At 46.1% G+C, this 25,070-nt stretch overlaps 1 protein-coding gene across 9 annotated transcripts in view; it reads left to right on the top strand.

The window, feature by feature from the left end:
- Nucleotides 1–25,070, top strand: part of LOC114848041 (AT-rich interactive domain-containing protein 1B-like) — a 160,137-nt gene that overhangs the window by 57,729 nt on the left and 77,338 nt on the right. For 8 of the 9 annotated variants that reach the window (XM_041069177.2, XM_041069176.2, XM_041069178.2 and 5 more), the window contains 2 exons: nt 6,947–7,099; nt 18,970–19,074. In XM_041069177.2, coding sequence (XP_040925111.1) covers nt 6,947–7,099; nt 18,970–19,074 — 258 coding nt within the window. The remainder of the gene's footprint in view (nt 1–6,946; nt 7,100–18,969; nt 19,075–25,070) is intronic. The other variant, XM_041069173.2, reaches the window with a different exon arrangement.

Raw genomic sequence — 25,070 nt, 5'->3', positions numbered from 1 at the left:
GGGGTCCACTCAAGTAGGCTGCGTGAAATTCTATTTAGTGTTTTTCATTGATATTACATTAATTGACCCTGACCCTTTTGCAGCACCTGCTCTTGATAATTGTTGAATAGAAAATAGAAAAAAAAGACTTTTCAGGAACTATTTAAAAATATATGAAGCATCTTTACAATGAGCCTTTGCTGGTAGAGTGGTATTAACCAGGAGAATGCTTGGTGGAGTTGCATTCAGGTCCTAACAGTAGCTATTGTTTTTCTCAAAGCTGGCGGCGAGAGATATCAGGTGTTCAATACTGAAGAGTAAAACAGCATCAATTCTTCAGGCCGGGCTATAGATCTGGAGTCAATATAGCAACGCCATGCCTAAAACAAATGCGTGTTGTTGGTGATGTGAGAGAGCGCGCATAAACGTGTGATATGTAACCCCCTGACACGAGTCGCAGGGAGACTCGTTTTCCACCTGTCTTCAAGGTCAGAGGTCACGGAGAGCTGCAGAAGGAACCTCACACACAGGGCCACACAGACTGACCGTGACTTCTTCAAGCCGCCGTCCTCACGCCGCTAACGGCCCATTCATCAGACAGGCTGGGGGGGGGGGGGGGGGGGGGGGGTGCAAAGCGTGAGTGTAATCTGCTGCACCGCTGTCGAGCACTAATGGTGCAGACGCATCTGGACCGGACGCCCTGGCCCTCTCTGCCCCCCCCCCCTTGCTCAGATTGGAATTGACTCCTACACAAGTTCAAGCCTGTCATCACAGTGAGCGATGAGAAATTAGCCGAGCCGCTGTGTGGACGAAATGATTGATTGGAATGAGTTTTTGGGGGCTATTTGTGATATTCACATGGTCCATGATGCTTCATTCCTTCTTCTGTACTATCAGGCAGCATTGTCCACACTCACCAAACACTAGATATTCTGTGTGTAAAACCTTTTGGGCGATCTATGATGTATTTACTAGTTTCTCCTTCTATAACTTGCTCTGTTTCCCAGCTCAAGCCTTTTCCCTCCCTCCCCTCTCACTCCCCCTCTTATTCCGATTCATTTTTGACCCCCCCCCCCCCTACCTTCACCACCTTCATGAATCACATTTGCTTTCTTTTCTCTCTCTCTTTCTCAATTTCCCTCTCTCTGTCTTCTGTCTTTGTTGGCCTCAGATTGGGGTCAGGAGTTTAGTAGGGAAAAACATTTGGAGCCCGTGGCACCGGGCCCAGAGCCTCTCGCTAAAAAATAAATAAATAAATAAATCGCTGTTCACACACGCATTACGGAGAGCATTAACCTGCCCTGCTCTGACTCTCCAAATGTCTCCATTATGGCTGCCTGGAACAACACAACCACCTCTAGTCACAGCCAGCTGACAATGAAATGCCTGTTATGCTCTCTCTTTCTTTGTTTTTTTCTTTTCTTTTCTCATCATTTTATTTGAGCATAAACTAGAGACAGGGAAAATAAAGAAAGACAGACAAGGGGGCAGAGAGCAGTGTTTGGCAGTCTTCAGAAAGAGATCTAAGATGAAAATATAGAAAAACATCTGTGTCTACGTGTCGATCAGTGGATGGCTACGCTATCTGCTCGCTTTCACTCACCGTCAGCGCGATGTTGACGTTATCACCGGGTCAGCGAGTCACAGTGTTTGAATAGACAAGCTTCTGTTTTCATTTGGGAATAAAAGTGTATATGTTTACACCAGAAAACTCCTCCATTTCGTTTCGGTGCCAGAATATTCATGGTCATGCTCACAATTGAAAATCTTCCGTATCGCTCCTACGTCTATCAGTCACTCATCTAAGTGAGGCTTTTTTTTTTTAAAGGTGTCAAAGGTCTCTAAGATGTATGAGGTGTGGGAGGAGCGGAACAAGGGGAGATCAAGGAGACGCGCAGAGCCATGATGAGCAATGTCACCTTAAGGGAGAGATGCATGGACGCTTGCGATGACAACACCAGTGTCCATGACAGTGACGACGTGGTGACGTGTCCCCTTTTCTCCCTTCTCCCGTTACTCTAGGTTTAATCATGGACGGCCTAGCAGCCACCTTGTCCTCTGTGCCAGAGCCTTGACTGGTACGAGCAGCTGATCCTATCACCATTCAAAGCTGGAGAGGCTGGTTGACTCGTGTTGGTGCACAGTGATGACTCGGTGACCTTTTGTCAGCTCTGACAGCTCAGTCGGATGTGAAAGAATTCATTTATCTGTCAGCTTGACGTGATATTCCTATTAGCTCTGAGAATCAATCCCAACAGTATATGTGTTACTATAATTGTGTTTCTGATCCAATTCAGTGACAGAGTAGGCGCTAACTAAAGCACACCTGCCAGACAGACAAGAAAGTAGGAAAATTCAAATCAATTACGGTGTAATTACGGTGTATAAATAAAGTTTTATTTCAAATGTGCTTTATTACATTTTATGAGGCACAGATATTAAGTTAAGAAGGTTGCAGGTCAAGTGAGAAGCATCTGGGTAATTTCAATGTTTTAACTATATTGAAAAATAAGCTTCAGAAAAATCGAGTTATTTTCATAGTGGCACATTTCTTTTCTTTTTTTTTTTTTCATTCTTTTGACTGACAGATCTGTCAACACCGTCATTTCTCTCTTACTGTTTTCCTGCTGTGCTCCCATGCTGACACCTCCTTTGATTATCTGTCTTAAGTTAGCTTTTAGATATGCCGAACTGCTGCAGGGTCAAAACTCTAAACCGACGGTGACACTTGCAGTGCAGCGTATGCTGATGTTAGCGTGGTAATACAGCAGGTTCTCTACAGGCTATAGATTTAATATAATATAATGTAAAGACAGTGTATTTATCATTATTTTGCCCCCCTTTCCATTTTATTTCATTCCAACTTGATCTCTGGTCTAATAAATGCTCCTCAGTATGTGTTCTTGCTTAATACCTGCCAATTAGTGGTTAATATTAGACCTAGCGGCATTTTCTAAATTCAAAACTGTCAGTCTCCGTGTTTCTCAAATTAGAAAGTCCTCTAAATTTAAATCCTCTAAATCTGTTTCACGTTTTCTTTTCACACTACCCTCATCTCTCCCTTAAGACCGTGCTTCTGTCCTTCCCCAGCTTTTGTCTCACGCCTGTCTGTGTCGCCCCTTTCTCTCCACATATCGCTCTGTCTGCATCAGCGTCTCGCTCTGTCTTTATCGTGGGAAGCATCGCTTTATCCGTCCCTTTAAGTATCTCAGCCTGTGACACCCTTCCTCTATCTCCCTTCTGCCTCTATCTCTCCATCTCTGTCTCTCTAATCATCTTTCTTTGCCAGTGTCTCTCTGTATATCTTCACATTTCCACTGTGTGTCTTACTTCTTTTCCGCCCAACACCTCGCTCCTTATTCCTCCTTATTTATAACCCCTTGACTCTTTTGTTGATAGAAGTTGCCACTTCTGTAGCCAACTAGCGTGATGGCCTGCTAATGTGTGCATGTGTGCGCGTTCAAGGGGTCGGATGGTGGCTCCGCTCGGCGCTCTGGTTGGCTGAGCCCGTCTGTCACTCAAAAACGAGCGACCTGTGGTCCCGCGCTCCATCCATCCGTGTCGGCACCTCGACAGCGTTATGAAAATCCCTGTCTCCTGCTCATTGGCCCAATTGAATTACAAGCGGTGCTGTGTTCCGTGCAGGGCTTTTAAACGGCTGATTTAAGGCACGTACGCAGCCCCTCGAATGAGGTTTCACGTGACTATTTGTTCCCTCCGTTTGCAGAGCGGGAAGATATTGTCTGTCTTTTCACACGACTGTTGTTTTGATAAATTTTTGATTGAGTTCTCCTCAGTGTTCACGTGTGTGTGTTTGTGTCTTTGTATCTTAATACGCCGCCAAGGTTTTTGTTTTCATCACACTGTTTCTGCAGTTTATGCTGAATTATTTGCTTCACAGGACGTCTATTCTGCGTCATTTCTCCCTGCAGCACTTCACATCTGTTGTCATTTCATTACAGACATTTATTTGACACCGCGCCTGCCAATATACTCTGGATAAATCACACTGTTATTTTGTCTGCCTCCGTACACCTGAGTGGAAGGGGAAAGGCGGAAAATGGTCTTATTTTCTACTTCCAGCAGTTATTTTTATTGCTACGAGCAGGAGCACAGCGAGTCTGTTTGTCACTAAGCGCATTCTCAGTCAAAGAGAATCAGGCTTCAATGAGCTGCTGTGTGCTCACCAGGTACAGTACATTCATAAAGTTGGCCTCAGCGATCAAACAGAAGCGCTTTCTTTTCCTCCCAGAGCCACTGAGACAGGTTGCTACTTGTTAGACCTCCAGTCTGCCTACTGTCGCGCTGCTTATTTGACTGAGTGAGTGGCTGCCAGTGTCTCTGTTGCCTTTTCCTTCGTCTCTGTGTGTCTCTCTCGATCACCTGTCTCCTTGCTCACATATCCGTCTCTGTCTCTTCTACGATACAGTGACAGCTGATGCTGCTCAAACGCACCATTTTAACAGGTTGTTATGCATCGTAGCTTAAACAAGGACTCTTAAGTGTGGAAAGCGGGTATCAGCCATCGTAGCAGTTGTTAGGTGATGCTAAGCGTTAATATAATGAGTACAGATAACGATGCTGTTGCGTTCACTTGCAATAAGCAAGAGGGTGTCGTGGGTTTGAAATGCCTGTGAAAGGATTCACGCATCGTGTTATGGGAAATAATCCCATAACACGACATTAGACAGTAAGCTCCACATACTTCTCTTTACCATTGAGTCAGACCCTTTATCCCAACAGAACAAAAACTAGACAAGACACAGAACGTTATTGTGTTCAAGCTTTATTCCTCCAGCACTCTTCCTACAGTAGCTGTGTCCCAGGCGTATTTGTACAAGTAAAATCTCAACAGCTCAAAGAGGCACTTTTTAAGGACACCACAAACTAGTGTAGTCTATTATTTATTCATTAGCTTTTCACACTTTGTTGGAAGGTTATTCATAGTTCCATAAAAAGGATTTTAGGGGGGTTGTAGGGCAAATCTAAAGAATTATTCTGTGTTACCCTTCTCGTATGTTCTCCCTGCCTGGATCTATCTAAATCCTGTCTGTCTGTCTGTCGCTGTCTGGCCACATCTGCCTGTCTGCCTGTCATCGTATGTGTCTGAGAAAGGAACCCACCCACGGTTGTCTGGTCTCGATCTCCATGGCGACCTGATCCCCAGCAATCCCAGAACACCAGCGTTCCAGTTGAAGCCCACTGTGTTACACCAGCCTGTCATCACCGATGGCTGGATAGAGTTGCTTCTGTTTTATTGGCGACGCTTTGATCCAAATCTAATGGCGTGTGAGCGCAACGCAGGGAGCGAGCAGTTGTTTGTCTTTCTTGCTTTAACAAATGCCCCCCCCCACACACACACAGACAACTTGAATGGATGTGCATTAATTTGAGTACACTGGTATGTGAGCACAATGTGTCTAATCGTGTGTGTGTGTGTGTGTGTGTGTGTGTGTGTGTGTGTGTGTGTGTGTGTTGCACTGGCTGCCAGTAATGAATCCAGTGGTGCTGTTGGCATGAGCAGGGCCATGCTATTAACCTCTCTGCCAGCTAGACTGATCTCACCCTGTCTGCCTGTCTCATCGTCCTAATGACACACTCTCACACACAACACACACACACCACACACACACACACAGATCTGTCCTTTCTAATCAAATTTCCACTGAAGTGAAAAGTATTCTACATTGTCCAATCATCTCTATTCATGGAGTCAAAAAGCTTCTGCCAGCAGAAAAAAGAGAAAAGATTTCTTTTAAGCGCCCACTCAAGGGATGTTACTCTTCAAAACTATTTCAAATGGATTAATCTTCGCTGGCCCTCTGCAGCCGGATCAGATTTCACTAAACGTAACACCCGCCATCAGTTACAGCGAGGCTTTTATGAATGGGGTTTCTCACTCTTAACAGTCCCAACTCTGGATGCAGGCTTTTTGCCTTTGATCTGACAAGCCCAGTGTAGTGGTTAGTGTAGTTACGTCATGTTGGAGTCCCTTAAAGCCGCATGTGAGATCATAAATCCCTCAAAAGTTTAGGAGACTTTTACTTCACCAGGCCCATCAAGTAACATTTCAATATCAAAGTTTAGCGCCAATGATGGAGGTGGACTACGAGCCTCACACACAGCTGTGCGGACGGTTATTGAATTTGTGGCTGCGCTGTTGGTCGTTACTATATGACAAGAAAAGTGCTGTCATATTGCTTCACCAGTGGTCGTAAACGTTGTTTAATAGTGTGCTCTTGACTTCCGTGCACGTGCGTGCGCGTGTGTGAATGAGAAATTCCCCTCCTGCGTAGGGAATCCTAAGAGGAGCGAGCAGCACCTGGCGCTGTCTGTAGTCATAACAAACGACAAGGAGGGATTAAGTCTACATTTGTATTGGTGCCAGGTTGTTACACACTCTCCCTATTCACATTCGCACTCTCCTAACCACCGCGTAATGCAGCGTTGGCACCTGCCGTGGCTTCACCCCCATCACTTACAGTAGTCCTGTAACGACGCTGCTCTGCAATGCCGCAGCTCATCCATGCGTCCCTCATTAGGGTTACGGCCTGGGACGGGCCTGCAGTAATAGCCAGCGCACCTCGTTCCCATCTGTAAGCTGACCGGGGTGGAGATAATGTGGAGGGGAGCATGAATTTGGCAGGCCGGAGGACATAAAGTTAAGGGCTTCTGCAGCGCGAGTGCATTAGGCAGAGGTCTGCCGGGAGACGGGTGTCAGCCCGGTCCGGGCTAAATTAAGAGCATTGGGACAATCAGGTGAATTGGAAAATGGACGGAGGCCAATGCTGGTTAATGTGATATTTTTTTTCTTTTAAAAAGGATTGTATGTTAGAACACTTTCGCGCTTATCTTACTGGCTCCTGACATTTCACTTACAAATGTCTTTTGTGAGTGTTTTTCCTGCAGACGCAGCCCTGACCCCCTGGTATCTGTCTTCTAACCCTTACGCGATTGGTTGTTTCAGCAGGTGGCGCCGTACGGCCAGCAGGGGATAGCGGGTTACAGCCAGCAACAGGCGGGGCAGCAGGGCACCCCTCCGTACTTCAGCCCCCCCCAGCAAACCCCTCCAGGCTTGACTCAGAGTCCCTACCTGCAGCCGAGACCACCGCCTCAACAGGTACTAACACGCACTCAGACCCCATTGCTGCACTCAAACTGTGATGCCCGTGCTGTTTTCACAAGGAAGTATTGGCAAAGGCGCTGCGTGTGAGTATGAATGGAAGTGATTTTCATAACCCAATAAATAAATATGAATAAATAAATCAGTTGCACAGATGTCACTTATCGGATATAACATCAAGGAAAAAACTGAAGTATCAGCAGGAAAGGGATTTTATCCAAATCTGTTTCCATGGGTTACATTTTAATATTTTAGTAATGCAGACATTGGAAAGGAATGAAGTGTGTGTGTGAGAGAAGGATGTAGCGTGTTGGTGGTCCAACGTGCCCTGTCTGTGCGTGTCATTATTAATGAGAGGCTCTTGTATATTTCCATATTCTGTCCGTGTACACACATGAACACACACACACTTTACATTTGAATCCAGATCAAGTTAACAGATTGGACACTCGTGGTGTCTAAACACATACTGCACGTTTCCAACACACACAAGCCCGGCAGCACAAAGCGAGTCCTCGGTCCAACAAAGAGCCTGTTCTGCAGATACCGATCAAACGGGTCCTGCCAAGTTTCAGCGCGATGCTCTGTCGAAAGTTTTCCGTCGGGACGCCGGGTTTAGGCAGTTGCTTCGGACTGGAGCGAACGCTGCCCATGTGTTTCCCATCCACTCTGCAGCCTGCGTGCACTTGTGTGTGGTTGCTGTACTGGATCAGCGCAAGCTAGAACAAAGTGCAGCAGGGGAAGGAACAGGGATGAGAGCTGGACAGGAAAGGAGAAACTCCGATAGGACAGGGGTAGAAAGGCCTAGACAGGGTACAAGTATTTGCTATACAATGTTATAGTCAATCTTAATAATGGTACTGATAATAATGGTACTTATTATCTTTTAATGAATGAGTAATATGTTTTAGTCTCATAAGGAACGACAGAAGATCTGGACACTTTGAGAAAGCGTTTCCACCTGTGTTGAGGACCACTCTGCTGTGGGGCATTTAAACACACATTCACACCAGGAGAAGCACAGGGCAGCGTGGACACGAGCGTTTTAATGCATGTTTTCACTTCTGGCCCAGACACAAAATTGGCCATTAGTCGTTCACAAATGCGAGTCGACTTGTTTAGCATCTGCACAAGTTGATACCATTTGGCAGCGGCGCAGTCGCGTCTGTCGAGGTAGTTACACTGTGATATACTGAGATGTAGTTAAACCTTCTTTTAGACAGCCTTGAATATTGAGCACGCCAAGACAAATAGCCAAGCAAAAAGCGATTGCGAGCACAAAAGCAGGTTGTCAAAAAAGGGAAATCGTTAGACTTAGCATAGTAATTTTCATAGCGAGCGAACGTTTCAGCCCGCGTGCCTTTGTCTCACTGAGAAAAAGCACTTACTCTTGTTTCCTCACTTAACATGCTCGCACACACAGGCTGTGCAGCCTATTGAACAAACATTATTCATTGTAACTGGGGGGGAGGCTGAGATCGATGGCCGCGCTGACATTTTTTGACAGTAATGGTGTGTTTTCATCATCGCTGATGTCGTGTCAGTAATTGACCCTGGCTGACATTTATACACAGGTAGCTCAGCCCGAGCCCCGGGATTGGCCGGAGCCCCGCTTCACCTGTACTAATGGGTCTCATATCGGTTGCCATGCCAACTGCTGTGGTGACCGGGGAGCCGGTTTCCTTCTCCTCGTCATTGTTATGCATGCGCTCTACTTTAAGGGAAAATGTTTCAATCAGCGCACATGCTTGTTAAAGCCGCATAAAAGCCTCAATCCCTGCAGCAGCCACTGCATCAATGTTGCATCCCGCTGTCTTTACCTATAATCAAGAAATCCCTCCTATGCGCCGGAGCTATATGGCGTTTTATGTCCCAGCAACACAGCAGGCAATATGCAGACACCTCCTGTTTCTGTCTGCTCGCCATCAGACGCGACACCAACTGCACTATTTTCTGTCCATTAATAAGCTCCCGGATGCCGAACGCTCGCTTCTATGCTGCATTCTTGCGTTTCGGCTCAGAGTGGGAAACGGGTTATAACAGGAAGCCGGACTTTTAATGAACAAGGAGGTAAAGGACTGACTCCCAGGCATCAGTCAAACCTGAAAACCCAACAAGTCTGCTATAAACGCGGCCTGTGACTGCAGATGCATAGTTGTTAATGGAGTGGATTTGTTGAGGCGACGGTGGCATTCGTTTCATACATCAGTGCGCTTTGAACTCAGCCGCTCCGCTTCCGTCCCGGCGAACCGCGGGTCCATGCGCTCGCCTTATTTCATCATTTCACATTCAGGTAATTACTGGAAATACATAATATTGATCATTAAAAACATGACATTTTACACTAACAAAAACAGGACTGTGCAGTGGCATTAAGACAAAGTTAATTGTCCATTGATTGAGTGAAGGAGGCGTTGTGAGCGAGAAAATACCAGAAAATAGCTGGATACATTTAAATAACAAAGAAAACAGGCCTCTGTCTTTGATTTTGGATCCAAGAGTAAACATGTTTGGAAACTGCACTCGCACAGTGCAGCTGGCCAAGATTACAAACAGAAGATCTGCTGTGTTTTCAGCTCAGCACCGCACTTACTTTCCTCCTGCGTCCCTCCGTTTCCATAAATGTGTGCCTGCACGTGTCTGTGTGTACACTAATCAGCCGCAGCAATACTGAGCCGTGAAAAGGTCAAGCGACGACCTTTGCCTGTGATTCTGGGCTGAAATGAGACATGATGCGAGCCGCACAGAACGGATTACACGCGCCGACGTGCACACAGTTGCAAGTATACAACAGATTAGGATGTCATTGTGGTTCTGACCTATGTTTTTTGACCCTGCATTACTCTGAGAAATCCAAGCTGAAAAGTTCTTTATTTTGTTCTTCCGGCACTCTCCGCAGTTTCTCTCCCCCCACTCCACTCCCATTAACCCTAGCCAGAGGACATCCTCCAGTTGATGGAACCATTCCAGCTTCCTTTGACACAGAATTTGCTCTGCAACCAGCTGCTATTAGCTGGTTTTGTAACAAATTGAAGCTAAAATGCCATCTTTCTTTGAGTCTATTGCACTGCTCTGACCTCAACTGATTGCAAGTAGCAGAGCAGGCTAAAAAGGCATTTTCTAAGACATCATGGCTGTTACAAAAAAACGAGAGTGGGTTTTAGAAAAAAAAGGTCTGGCTGGTGTTTTTTAGACGTTTGAGAACTCCAGATATATTTGAATTGATATGTGGCGCTTCAGATCGCACACATCACTGGTTAACTGGTAAGTTGCTGTAATTTTCCACCAAATAAACAAAATAGAGTTGGGAAAAAGTCACATTTTAACAGATTCTACAAATATCATGACACTGATGTGTTTGGTCTTATTTGAATTACAGTCTGCGACAAATCACTTAACAGGAGAAAATTGCTGCCCTTTCTTTTGCTTCCTGGCCATATTACACTTGACGCAGAACAGATGAAGTGCGTGATATTTTGTTAGTGTCTAAAACATTCTACCACCATAAAAACTGAAATGGGAGAGCTGTAATTTCAAGAATTTGGAGATTATTTTTATGGCATGTTTGCTTTATTGGGTAGTATACCCACGGAGAGTGATAGAATAGACTGAGGGGAGAGAGAGGGAGGAGATAAAATGCAACACTGGCCACATGCCAGACGCAACTCGTAGTGTTATGAGGCTTTGTTGAACTATTCTGTGGAGCACAAACTCTTTAATGTGTCACCAAAAACAGCCTGTTGGATTTGTGTTAACGCAGTAATTACATGGAGTGGAACATGGAGTGGCCCTTTTTTAATATAAACATTTTGGTGAATATGCGGTTTAGTGGTCTTTGGGTGAGTCGTGGAGCTGTTGGGATTTGACTGCTGGTCTCTAAAAAAGGGAAATGTGACGCATATTCCCTGTTGTAAAAACCACATATCCACTTTCCCCTGTGAAACCGATCGCACCGGTTGTTTCCTCTATTGGCTTTAACTGTTTCCTCTTCCTGTCTCAGAGTGGGCTCAGGGGAGCGGAGCTGTGGCATACAGGGGCTTTCAGCTGATTGGAGGAGACAAGCTCACTTTACACGGACCTGCATGGGAGGAAGCTAATTTATTTGTGAAGATGTCGCTGTCCTGTGCCACAGAATCACAGTATATGCAAAAGAAAAGTGCATCTCTGTTATATTTAACCTAGTGTCCATCCTTTCTTCCTAATATCTCAGTTGGTTTTATTGTGCTTTAAAGCGTCACTTCGGATGCATTTAATCCCCTAAAGTTTTGTAGAGTACTGTATGGTATTAAAATGATATGGTCGGCCAGACACCGATACATCATCTGGGTCCTGTACTGCTCGTTGATCACTCTGTCATCTTCTGTTTCCTGTCTATCACCCCTCTGCTCCCAGCCAGCTGCAGCAGCAGGCCTTGTCCCCCTCCCTCCACCGCCCCCGTCTTTAATCACACCAGGTTAATTAAAAGGCCGTGGAGCCTTTCTGCTGCCTGCCCCCCTGGCTTTATTACCCCTCCGTTGTATTTTTGCTCCGCTGCCTTCGAGTAAACGCGCGCGCACACACACACACACACACACACACACACACACTTCACTCACGCGGAAACAGGAGCTCACCTTGGTGATGACGGAGGGGTTCAGAGGATGAGGCAGAGGAAATGAGAGTCAGGAAAGAGGGAAAGGATAGGACGTACTAAAAGTAGAGAGGAAGTGTGTGTGTGTGTGTGTGTGTGTGTGTGTGTGTGTGTGTGTGTGTGTGTGTGTGTGTGTGTGTGTGTGTGTGTGTGTGTGTGTGTGTGTGTGTGGAGGGTATAGTGCGTGGGTGTTGGGGCTCCCAAAGTTCAATGTCATTAATTGGTCACCATTTGAATATTAAGTGAAGAACTCTGTTAATTAACAGGATAATAAAAGTGCTGCTGGCTGGAAGGGGGTGTACAGACAGTGGGAGGGAGCAAGGGAAGGAGGGAGGAGGGGATGAGGAAATGGAGGGCATATGGCAAGAGAGAGAGAGAGAGGGAGGCTGGGTGCGGGGTGATAAGAGGGAGAGAGAGACGTCCGTGGGTAAAGGTCTGGCAGTGGTAATTTGCGGAGAGCCGCGTTAATTGTCATAACCTTTTAAATGGCAGAGTTTATCGGAGTCCTCTAAATGTCCCCGCGTATCGCCACGGCAACCCTGGGCCCGGTGCTCTCCAATTGGCTGCCGCTGACGAGCACTTAAGCTTGATGAGTTTTCAGGCAAAAAAAAAAAACGAAATGATAAAATGGAAGAAGAAAAAACAACAGAAAATATATTTATATATATAGTTTGTGTCAGGTTTTGTGTGTAGATGGCGTGTCTGCATGTATTTGAAACAATGTTTTTAAATTAGTGTTTTTTCTTACCTCCACAATGACTGACACTCGTTAATTGCTCGACCAGAATCCGCCACTGTGTTTTTTTTTTCTTCTTTTTTCCCTTTTTTGATTTATGTTTGTTTTTGTACAGCCGAGCTGCAATTCAAATGCAAATGAACGAGAACGGGAGAGGTGTTTTTGGAACGGTTAGGACAATCATAATGGCTCGGGGAAAAAAAAAAAAAGGGGGCCGGTAGTTAGCGGCACAGCACCCTAGGGGCCTCATTTAGCTGCCATTTGTTAGGAAATGCCGCTACATTTGTTCCTGGATACAGACTTCACAGACAGCGAGAGAAAGAGAAAACACCAAAAAAAAAAATGTCACAGTCAAAGTCGAGCTCGCCAACACACCGCTATTGTTCCGCCGCGCTTTAGCAAAAGTCATGTGGGTGTACACCAGTTTGGGTGGATGTCCTCTTTAACTGTGAGCCAAAGCAATTGAAGTGAATGGGCGGATGGGGGTGGTGGTGACGGCGACTTGCAAAGAGTGTGTGAAGTGAAGATGGTACAAAGACTGGCTCTTATTTGATTAGCCTGTGTAGAGGAATGAGAATGAAAAGCCCTGGCAACGGCATGTGGAGCTAACACTGTTAGCTACATCTGACATTATCCCTAAGGGACAGCCTGCACACAGAGCAGTGTGTGTGTGTGTGTGTGTGTGTGTGTGTCTGTTTGCCTGTGCATTTTCTCTCAGCGTCTACATACGTGTGTCGCTGTTTGTGTTGGCAGGACCCGACGCTTGCTTGTGGCCGTGTGCAAGTGCGTGTGCCTGTGTCGGAGCTCTGGTCTCTCTCTTGTAGTCTCTTTGTGCTAAAGGTCAGGGGGATTGCTGAGATAGAATCCAATGTGAAGGACACAGCACTAGAACAGGCCTTGCTACAAATGGACCTATTAAGATTGGCCGAACACGCACACACACACACACACACACACACACACACACACACACACACACACACACATGCAGAGTTCCCAGATACCTCGGCACATACAGACGCAGGTATACGAGCATGTGAGGCTACAGCAGCTATTTACATGCTAATGGTCATGTTTCCCGTGATGATAATAACAGGCTGTTTACATGGGCTCTTAACAACGGGGGGACAGAAATAGGCCTGTCTGCATTATATTTACAGCAGGAATAACGAAAGCAGCCACAATATAACTGCAGTCATTCCCACATGATCTGAATGGATCAAAAAAATGTAAAAACATAAAAAAAAAAACACATGAAAGGGAAGCATATCATAACCAAATGTGGATTTGTCACATTTTTTTTCTGAACATGGTGTAGCTCGCGCTCGCTGCTGATTGTTGCTTCAATTATGGTTCAGTCAGTCTGATTGATGTGAGCATGTGTGCGTATCTGCGAGCCTGAACCGATGCGCGTGTGAGCGCCGGGTGTTGAATATGGATGTTCCGCTCCCCCTCCCGCACCCGCACCCGCCGTCATCATCATCGCTGCCTTTATCTGAAGCTGTAGCTCACGTCTGTTGTGTTCTTTTCTTTAAAAGGCTGGATGGGGTTGTTTTTAACAGCTCGGCCAAATGAAAGTTAAAGAACGCCGCCTTGATTTTTTGGCACAGAGCAGGACATGTACACATTCAGCAGTAAACAAAGTGAAGATATTCAAATCCACATTTCCTGCGCGGTGTTTACTGCTGTCTGACCCTCTAATTGCTAGTGTGTGCATGTATTAGATAGTCCATGCGCTTGGTGTGATGTGGCAGGAGGTGGTCACCAACACACTTGTATTGATGGTGTGTGTGTGTGTGTGTGTGTGTGTGTGTGTGTGTGTGTGTGTGTGTGTGTGTGTGTGTGTGTGTGTGTGTGTGTGTGTGTGTGTGTGTGTGTGTGAAGTTAGGGAGTGGGGGGGGGTGCGGGCCTCTCTCCTAAAGACGAGCAATTAAGCTTAATTTTTAATGAATATTAATGGCATTAGCGTCAGATTTTGTGGAGATGTGCATCTGCCAAGGTGCAGGGTAAAAAGGGGGATGACTAATTCATTTGGTAGTCATGAGGAGAGCGGCTGGAGACAGGAAGGGAAGGGGGGGGGGGGGGGGGCAGGGGTGAAGGCGGTAGTGATGAAGAGGAGCATCGTGGAGGAAGAGACTGAGATAGAGCAGTGGAGGTGGGACGGGCGATAGATAAAATGAAATAGATGAGAAGCTGAGGAAAAAGAGAAGCGTGACGGAGAGAAACATAACATAAGGAAGGAAAGGGGTGTAAAACTAATAGCCAATCAGATCCAAGCAGAACACCTCCGTTAGGTGACTGTGACACAAACATAATCTTTCTAGTTTAGACACTGAACATCGCCCAGAGGAGACAATAGCAGTGGAAAAAAGGATTAAAATGCAAGCATGTGAAAACTATTATAAATAAAGCTGAAGTTTGAAGTAATCCACATTTTCTCACTCACTGTTAGAAAAAAAAGGAGTCTGATACAGATGTCAGCCAAAATCAGCTTAACGTAATGGCTGTGAATTCGACTTTTGCTCTCTGTCGAGTCGGGCGGCGGCATCAAACACGCTTGTTTTCTGTCACTCCCGTTTCTTTGCTGATTCTCCGAGGCAGGCAGCCGCTTGGATGTAGCACCGTGTGTGGAGCGCAGCCCAATCACAAGGCCCAGTGCCGACGACTGCAGACCTGAACGCTGGCAATATGCAGATGCTGACCTTTGACCTCATGACCTCAAGATCATACTAACAACATACAAAAGATTACATGACACACTTTAATGAGTACTGTGTCATATTCCAAGCAGTCACCTGCACCTCTGACCAATCACGTACCAGCTAAGTCCCGGTCCCCAGTGGGCGGGATCACCGTGGCGCTGCAATATTGATTTACGTCGGCATGAGACCTCCGCGGGTCTATATATTACGCCACATTCAGCAGTCATCTATTCAATCAAATCTAATATTACACTGCCTGTGCACACAGCTGTCTAATAGCATTTAACTCACAGTTTGATTCCTGCGTTCCCTCATGTACTTCAAACGCTTGCCTTCAATATCCTTCATTCGTTTCCTACTATGCCAAGACGAAGTCTTTTGAAAGGCACGGAGGATAAACGAGCGTGGTTCCGCGGGCGCGCGTGCGCGTGCGTGAGTGTGTGTGTGTGAAGACGGGATTAGCTGTGGCCTAAGGCTTAAGGTATGGAGTGGAGTGTATTTTAGAAGCTTCTAAATTAGCTGGGAAATGGGATTTTGAGACAATAGAGTGGGAAAAACTCAAATGAAAGGATGCATTCGCAGCACTGCTTCATTTGCCTCTGATGTTCCCTCGCGCTCTTTTTCATGTCTCTCTTCCCCCGTTACCGTTGCTCCCTTCATGTTTCCTCGTTCCCCGGGCTTTGCTGCTCCCTCCTTTTCCTCTATCTATCTATCTATCTATCTATCACTTTTTACACGTCAGCGCTGTGTCTTTGTGTCGCTCCTACCCAGCCTGTTTCTGTCTCACTCACCATGATGATGTAAGAACTTGAGTGTAAACAGTAGTATGAGGCTAACCTCACTTTGACCCACTTAAAACAGAAATCCCCTCGAGTACACACACACACACACACACACACACACACACACACACACACACACTCTGCAGACTCCCATGCCTGAGTAAATATTGGACTCGGGTCAGCAGCCACTCGTCTGTTCTCGATTCAGCGTGTGAGTAACTGTCTGTCCATGTGCACATTTTTGACTGTGAACCGAACTGGGCACACGTGTGATGGCCACGTCTTTCCTCCGGTTCTCCTCCTCTTCCTCCTCCCTCCGTCCCCAAGTCTTTATTTACCTGTCGAGGTGCATTAGTGTCCGGGACGGGTTTCTGCTTCAAACGAAGCACTTCCCACCACGTACTGTAATAAAAGCCTGACTGGCTCCCATTGATAAACACAGGGGGGCTGTGCACACAAACGCGGGGCTCGCCCAGGGCCCTGACAAAGAAACTAGCATGGCTTTGTTTTAAAACGGCACCTCCATTCACTGCTGCAGTACTTCTGGTACTGGGATAGTATGTGATTAGTGATATAACTACATCGGGGTGAACCGGGGTCCCCCCTGGCTTTTGAATGCCGGTAGAGGGATGCCACTGGCTTTTGGTGGGAATGTGTTAATATTATGGCTTTGTGTTAATTTATTTGACAGTTTTCATCTTCTTTGACTCAACTGAGATCACATCTTCTTTTACTAGAGAGACACCACAAAAGGATTGCAGCGAGGGAACAGTTAAAATGGGTCTCCAACATAAATAGTGGTCTAATTTTCAAATTCAGTTAAGCATAATAACATTGGATAAAACATCTTATATTTATTGTACATCTCACTACATCATCTCCTCTTTTTGATCAATGTGTTTCAATCTGCATTATTCTACATCTGTTGGTACTTTTGACTAACGGTCCAACAACTTTCCCACACAGAGAACAGTTCTCTGTATTTTTAGACGGTGCGCCTCGACCGTTTAATTGGCTGATAATGGAAATGTAGATTTGGATGGACTACTCCAGGGCATTTAAGGTCATTACATTACCTTTTCTTAATAATGAATGAAGGAATACATTAACTTTTTGCCTCTGTGCGTGCGCGGTTGTTTAAACGGCATGCGAGCGGCGCGTCGGCCAAACTTGATCTCAGATTTCCTAAAGAATCTGCACGAGTAGTAAACTTCACCCCGGATGCAAAAATTATGACACGTTTTATGTTCTAATAATAGATCCATTTCACATGATACATTTCTTGCTGTGAAGGATAATCTTCAGCTATAAAATTATATCACCTAGCTGACAGGAATATTGCCCACCTACTACAGTATAATCACACAACAGATAAGAAATCAAACTGTGGGGAAAATGGATTTGGAAAGTAAAATCTTCAAGGCATGCTGTACACGTGTGTGTGTGTGTGTGTGTGTGTGTGTGTGTGTGTGTGTGTGTGTGTGTGTGTGTGTGTGTGTGTGTGTGTGTGTGTGTGTGTGTGTGCGCGCGCAGGCACATGCGATCGCTCTTCGGGTCTCGCCGATCAGTTATCACTAATCCTTCCACTCAGAGCTCTTTAACAAGTCGCCATTGTGCTGCCGACGCTTAACATGATGGAGGAACGACCTCCGCGGTGAATGAAAAGAAGCGAGCGAGAGAAGAAGGGAGAGATACAGAGGGAGGGAGAGGGAGAGGGCAACACCTCCAACAATGGAGAGAAAATTGGTTTACACTAGATAGGCTTGTGATTACAGAGGGAAAGAAAATGACTTAGATTGAACAATAGAACTCAGTGTGTGCATCGCTGTGTGTTTGCACGTGTGTCTATGCACGCGTGTGTGTACATATCGAGGATTAGTGGGTGGTTAGGCCGGGATTTGGTTGGAATGAATTGGCGGGTGTGGAGTGCTGATGGGTGTGCGTTTGGATGTTTTTCAGGCTGCACGTACTGTATCGGTGGGTCTGTGCGCTTCCTCCCGACGTGCCTCTTTGTGTTGTGACTCGATCTAACCGGGAATCAGTCCTTATTACAGCCCCGTAGTACCTCAGACGCGCTCAACAGACTCTGCCACAAACTCTGCGACTATTTTTATCATAATAGGACACGTTGAAGGTCCCTAATGTGCAATCTGTGGCCACTGTGTGAGCAGTGGAATCCAATCTAACGCAGTGGCTCTGCTTTAAATTCTACTTTTCCAGGGATATAATTGCTCAGTTCGTGCAGAAGCTGTCAGAAAGGTGACAATTCGACAACATGTTTATTGTTGATATCATAATAGCAGATGGCGCGCATCATATTAAAGGTGATTCTAATGTTGTTGGCCAACACATCGGCGCTAGTGTCACATAAAACTAGTATTTATCAGATAGTGGCTTCTGAAGCTCAAGGACACTGCAAAATTGCTACAGTACAAGTATTAAAATAAAAAGATATGTTGATTTAGCGCGTGATTGTTTTTGCACACATCCAAAAATACTCTTTTTAATAAAGATTCTGTTTAATATGACCTGTTCAAAGTGCTGGAGGCGTGGTATGTTACAGCTGAACCGTTAATTTGTTATTTTTCTTTACACCATCGTGCACAGAGCGTGCGGTAGTAACGCTGTTTTTAATTGACCTCAGGCACGTTTTACTGCATATATGTGCTAATTATATTTATTTATTTTTTTGATCAAGCGGCGCATAATTTCATAGTAGCGACATCCCAGTTGTCTTCGGTGCTGCTCTGCGATATTTGCAATTCATATTTCTAAGAATAAGGTGGAGACTGTTCAACATTTTGAATGTGAGCAATAGAAACGCAGAGGTTGTTCCTGAATGTGAATTTTGCAGGCATTCAGACTCTCTGGTGCAAATTGAAAAACTTCAAGATATAGTGTCATGCATTACATACTGTATGTGCACTATATGCATTAGATATTTATTTCCTTCTACGGAACCTTTTCCATTTATTGGCCATCAACCGCTTTCTGTCTCTTTCTGTTTTCCTTTCTAGGAGAGCCAGCAGGAGAGCTACAGCGCCAGGGGCCCGGCCCCAGGGAGTTCTGGAAAGGCCAACAACGAGGACGGCGTCAACCAGGATCGCCCTTCCAGTCTGCCGGTCAGTCCGGTCTCCCTCTACGCACGTAGCCTATTAGCACAATGCTAAGTGCTGTGTCAAGCCCTTTTTGGTGACCCGCCTCTCTGTTTCACGTCCCACGGAAGGAGCATCGTCCACTCCCTCGCACGCACGCCCACGTGTGCAGGAAGGCATATGCGCGCTCACCGATATTCCTGCTGACGCACGAACACACACACACACACACACACACACACACACACACACACACACACGCTGCCTCTTGGCATTTGGGCGAGCTAAAAATCGTTAAGCAGGTTGACTGGAGGAGTAATTGAGAAGAAATGGTGAGGCCAGGCTGATCTATGAGGGGCGAGATGTGGGCTGCTCTAGTTTTTTGGCTAAACTAATGGCTTTTTTACTCTCTATTATTTCTCCCCGTGCAGCTCCCCGGCACTTCCAGAATAGAATAAATAGACATTAGCAAATGGTTGCAAATATTGGCACTGCTTGAGGTGTGTGCCGTTTAATTTACCAGATACTTTGGAACTGCCTCTGGAGCAGAGGACCGAACTGCAAGGAAAGCTAAATTAAATGTATGAACACAAATTAAGCCTTAATAATTTCCATGTAGAGATACTTTTAAAGTCTGCGCGCAGTGGACTTCGTCTGCCTTTTAGCAAATGCCTTGTTTAGCTTTGTTTCAAATGACCAGCTGTCGTTTTTCCTTTCCCTATGCACAAGCATGCTCGCACACAGTCTTTCTCTGTCCTACGTAACATACTAATAACATGTCATCTCCTTCATTTTTCTTTCCCTCTCGGTCTTTATAAAGTAGCATCATGAAAGCTTTTTTTTCTTCCCTTGTGCTGTAATGAGAAATGGCCTTGATGTATCAGTGTGTGAATCCGTGGTGAGAGAGGAAAGGAAGGCGAGGAGCCACTGCAGTCGCGGGGGCCGATCTATTTGAACCACCATAACTATCACCCCATATTCCCTCACCACTTTAATCCTGGCGCTCTTCCCCCTGGGTTCTCCGCGTGTTTTCACATCCCATCCAAAGCGCATGGCTCACCAAGATCCTAATCGGCAGCAAGTTTTGATGAGAGAGAGACACAGAGATGGCTGAGGAGAGATGGATAGATAGAAGGGGAGAGGAGAGAGAGCGAGAGGGCGAGAGAAAAATTGCTTGGCGTTTGCCGGGCTCTTCCAGCAAGCTGTCACCGCAGAGATGTAACAGTTCTCTTTTTTTTTCCCTCTCCCCCTCTCTCTTTCTCACTCTCTCGCCGGCGTTTGATGTCAGATCTAAAGCTGCTGTCATCTTTTTTTTCCTCTTTCTCTCTGTCAGGAGGGAGGGAGCGCAGGTCGGCAAAGTGTCATGTTGTTGTTTTGGGACGAATCTGCTGTGTGATGTGGCGGGATTTTTGAAGAGAGACCAAAGAGAGACTGTGCTTTAGTAACTTATAACAAATGCAAGTCACAGCGCCCCAGTGGCTCTTTTAAAATGTAACGTGGTGGAGCTGCAGCATGTACAGTATCTGTACTGTGAATACTGCCAGTGTTATCAAATTACAGCCATTAGCTTAATTTCCTTGAGATGTATTTAAACTTCCTCAACATGACCATGATCACAATTTTTAGCCTAAATTAATGAGATAAACTTTGACCCCAGCTTCTTGAGATGAGTTATTGGGCTTTGTGTAATTAAAGCAGGCCAACACAAGCTTCATCATAAAGTGATTTTAAGGTAGGATGAAGCCATGACAGACGAAGCAAAGGCCCCAGTGGATGCGAAGTAATTTCAAAATGCAGCTTTGTTGCTTCTTACCTTTTAATTGAAGCAAATCTCTTTGTTCCTAAACGTCAACATTTACCAGCAAAACCATTCAAACTGTAAACCGCGGGGTTGGCATCAACAGTAAAGCAGCGTTCCTCTTGCAGCATTCCCAGCCTTTTGAAATTTGCCGTGCTTCCCTCAGTCCCACACAACAGTGTAGTCTGCAGCCCGAGCGACGATTATTTATTGACAAGATGAGCTGCTCGACAGTGAATCTTTTTTTGCTACAAGTTGTCAGTAGCCTTTTGTATTTTCTGCCCCGCTCAAGCTGCATTAAACAGTGAACACAAACTGTGAATGTTGACTGAAGCACCCACTGACACTCCTGGTTGCTAATCACTTCTGATAAGGTTTTCCTAGCGCAGGTGTATTAATTACAGGTCAGCGAAAGGTGACATGTCATGTTGGTTACAGACGTGTCCCAAAAGTGTACATTTGATTGGCACATGAAGAAGCCGTGTGGCGACATTTGTGGTGCGTAGAAAGTTGTGATTTGCACCTCTCTGTATTGCCCTTGTCCCTTTGCATCTTTCATCCAGCATCTCTAACCCAAACCAGTTCTTTCAATGCCACAGTGAGGTGAGAAGCCAGGGATGCTGTACCCACTACCCCACAACCCCCACCCCCGTTCCAGTCACTACATGTTCCCTGATCTCCGGCGCTCCCCTGACAGCCTGCCAAGCTGCTGCACAGCCTCCCATCCTCTGGGACATGGGAGAGGATGGCCAGCCATGTGGAAAGACAGAGAGAGAGCGAAAGAGAGAGAGCTCAGTGTAGGAGGGTGAGGTGAGGAACGGGGAGAGGAAGGGTGAAGAGCAGAATGAGAAAGAATGAGTAAGAGAGAGAGAGGGCGTGAAGCAGTGAAGTGAAACGTGGTTATCTTTTTGTCACTTGTTCAGGGTGAATTCAGGCTATGGGGTTCCGGCAGCGGCATGTTATTCACACTAGTGCACACACACACACAGAAGCACAAACACAAACGCACATTCACAAAATATTCGTGTATGTCTTTCAGTGCTCATTTGCTCCTCCTTGACTTATCAGACAAAAGTGGAAATTCAGAAACACTATCTCTTCCTCGCTGTCTCTCCCCTTTCACTCCTGTCCACCTTGCCCTCCTCTGTTTTTCCCAGTGTTGGGTCATGAATGATTGACAGGGCACAGCTGGAGAGGCCTGCTCCCCTCCGCTCTCGCTCTCTCTCTCTCTCTTTCCCTCTCTCTCACTCAATCGCCACTGCCTCACACACACAGGCCCTCTTCGCTCGCAAGCACGCATTCAGCGCACACTCTGATACGCGTTTTGTCCTCTGCGAGCTGCCTTCGCACACCAGGTGTGTGCGCTCCACAAGAGCGTGTCAGTCAGGCTGCCCAATACAGTATGTGCTCTCGCTCTGGCTCTCCCCACTGCTGTGTTTTATTTTAGTGTCCCCAGGCAGGCAGACAAGCCAGCAGGCAGCGCAGAGTAATGTCATCCAGCAGGGTTAGATTCAGCCTCCACATTAGTGCACACGGGGGGGAAGGAGAGCAGTGGAAAAAGGGAGGCAGAGGCAAGAGAAGCAAAGAAATGCGAGGAGCAGCCTGATAAGGGAAGGAGGGAATGAGGCAAGAAGGAAGAAAAGAAGGGAGGGACACATGTATAGTTACATGCATTTGCAGTCATACTGAGCACATACATCTATGCTGTACAGATGTATTTATGTCATAGCTAAACATAATTATGGGATATGTGGATGAAGTGATAAGGAGGGTAGGTGGAGAAGGCAGCAAGATTCAGAGATGAGATGTTGGACCCTGCTGCCTATTCTTAGAACAGACAGTGGCACTGAAGGCCACAGCAGCTCCCTGCCACTGCTGCGAGCACAGCAGCTGAGAATAGGACAACCAATCTGAAGCCAGCTTCACACAGAGGCACACAGCCACTCACATTGGTAAAGCCTGTAAAAGTCTACCGCATCAAAAACTGGTTAATATTATCTCCTTACAGGTTACAGGTTAACGTATGACCCGCGTGTCCACCTCTGCTCTGTTTGAGCCCAGATATCATGACACAGTTCGTCCGACTCCGGTTTCATCTAAAATGCACACAGGCTATTTTTCCGCTCGTGTGCCGGCCGTTTTCATTTGTCTCTCATGAATCATTTAGCGCGCACGCAGTTCCATGTCCACGAGTAGTTTACAGTTGTATTAGTGGGAGATCCTCAAGAGCCGGGAACATGTGTTTGTTCTCTTGGAGACAGGCGTGTACAGTAAATGGAACTGACCTGCAGGCTGCAGTTGTTGTAGAATTTACACATTTTTGCAAAGCGTCAAAAGAAGCAGCTGACTGTAAAGTTGCTGAAGTGTGCAGCCGACACGGGGCTCTCAGCTCCCGTGGAGGAGACTTACACCAAAAGCAACTTTTCCTGTGGGGATCAATAACGCATTTTTTTTTGCCTGAAGGCCTTTATGGCAAAATGTGATGGCTACACACTGTTCTACCTACTGGAAACCGTGTTGGCCAGTGTAAGCTGTTAAAGCACACTGGTAACACAAGGCTGAGCAGCAGTGGCCCAGGGAGGGGGGGGGGGGGGGGGGGGGGGGGGGGGGGGGGGGGGGGGGGGGGGGGGTGGGGCGGGGGGGGGGGCCTCAGCCACGGAGGAGCAGCGTTGATGCCCCCACCAGTCCTGCCAGGCCGCCTCACTGACTTTGCACAGCGGAGTGAAGCAGGAACAGTCAAAAAATGTGTGTTTGTGAGAGACTCTTACACACTTTTCTACCCCTGTGCTCACACATGCGTGCGCCCCCGGTGTGTGACAGGCTTTATGAGTGGGAGGGGGGAGAATTGGAGAGGGATGAACTTGGTTAAGAAAACACCAGTCCTGTTCCACTGGCGCCTCTCCACCGGCCTCTCCTACGGAGGAGGAGGGACGGGGGGGAGAGATAAGAGAGGAGGAAGAGATGGAGCGAGGACTGACCCTAGAAGGAGAGAAATGTTTCCCCTCTGCGCCTCTTCTTTTTCTTTCCTTTGCCCATCAGTTCTTCTTCTCTGGTTGGTGTCTTCTGTCAGAACTGATTTCCTCAAACACCACTGGAACGACTGGTTCAAATTCAGAACAACAGACAGAGCAGAGCAGGGAGGGCAGCTCCACTGTAGCTGCTGCTGGTTCATACGCCGCTGATCTGTATTTCCGTGACAAGCAAATTCTGCATAAACATCATCTGGAGGACTAGATGTTGTAAATGTAAAGTAGATGACTCTGCATAACGTGGTTATATAGTATGTGCATTTGTGCATTCATGCATTTGTACGCATGTCTGTTAATATTTTGATCAGCACCCATTGGAAAAAGCAGTTGGCTATAGTGTATTCCTAAGTATGTGTGTGCGTGTGTGTTAATGTTTTTTTTCTTTTCCTGGGCACAAAACACACATCAACACCTTCCTCCTCCTCCTGCATGTTCCACCATGGGACAGTCAGCAGCGTGACAGTGTGTGAAAGCTTAGCCTGCTATATCAGGACGCCGCATACAATCAGTAAATGAATGTGACACATCGCATGTTTACCAGTTTTACTTGTCCTCTCAAGGCGTTACCTCCGCTGTGCTAAAAATGTAGAGGACACTGCTGGATGTCGCCACAGTCCGCCCGCCTCCATTGGCGTCTCACGTGCCCCCCCCCTCAATGGATTTCAGAACCACATACATCCCTTCAAGTGCATGTTTGATATATGGATTTCATTTTCAGCAACCATTAATGCCAGATATGCCCTCAATTATAAATGGTGATTTTCTGTTACCACATTAATATTTATATTAACTGTTGAAATGGCTTAAAAATCGAGCCAATCTGGAATGAAGATTGGAAACATCTATTTTATATTCATTAATAGTTTGGCTGTGGGAACCTTCTCTTGTCAAATGATTCTTCATAATATGAACCTGAAAGAATATATAGATATATATAGATATATACAATAATATATTCACTCTATATTCTAAATTATACTTAGAATATCAACAAAGTGGTGTCCTGTCTCCTGCTATTACTTTATATATATAGACACACACACAAACAGACAATTTCTCTTTTGCTTCCTTGTTCCCTCATTCCCTTCATTCCTCCCCTTCCAACCTTTCTGGTTTTATTTTTAATGTCTGGTCCTGGATGCCTGGCCTCCCAGCAGGCTTTCTAGGCAGGAAAGGAAGAAAGGAAGGGAGCCAAC

Source organism: Betta splendens, chromosome 22 (genome assembly GCF_900634795.4).
Source record: "Betta splendens chromosome 22, fBetSpl5.4, whole genome shotgun sequence".
Taxonomy (NCBI): Eukaryota; Metazoa; Chordata; class Actinopteri; order Anabantiformes; family Osphronemidae; genus Betta; species Betta splendens.
The sequence above is the reverse complement of the archived record's forward strand: the minus strand, read 5'-3'. Positions and strand labels throughout refer to the sequence as shown.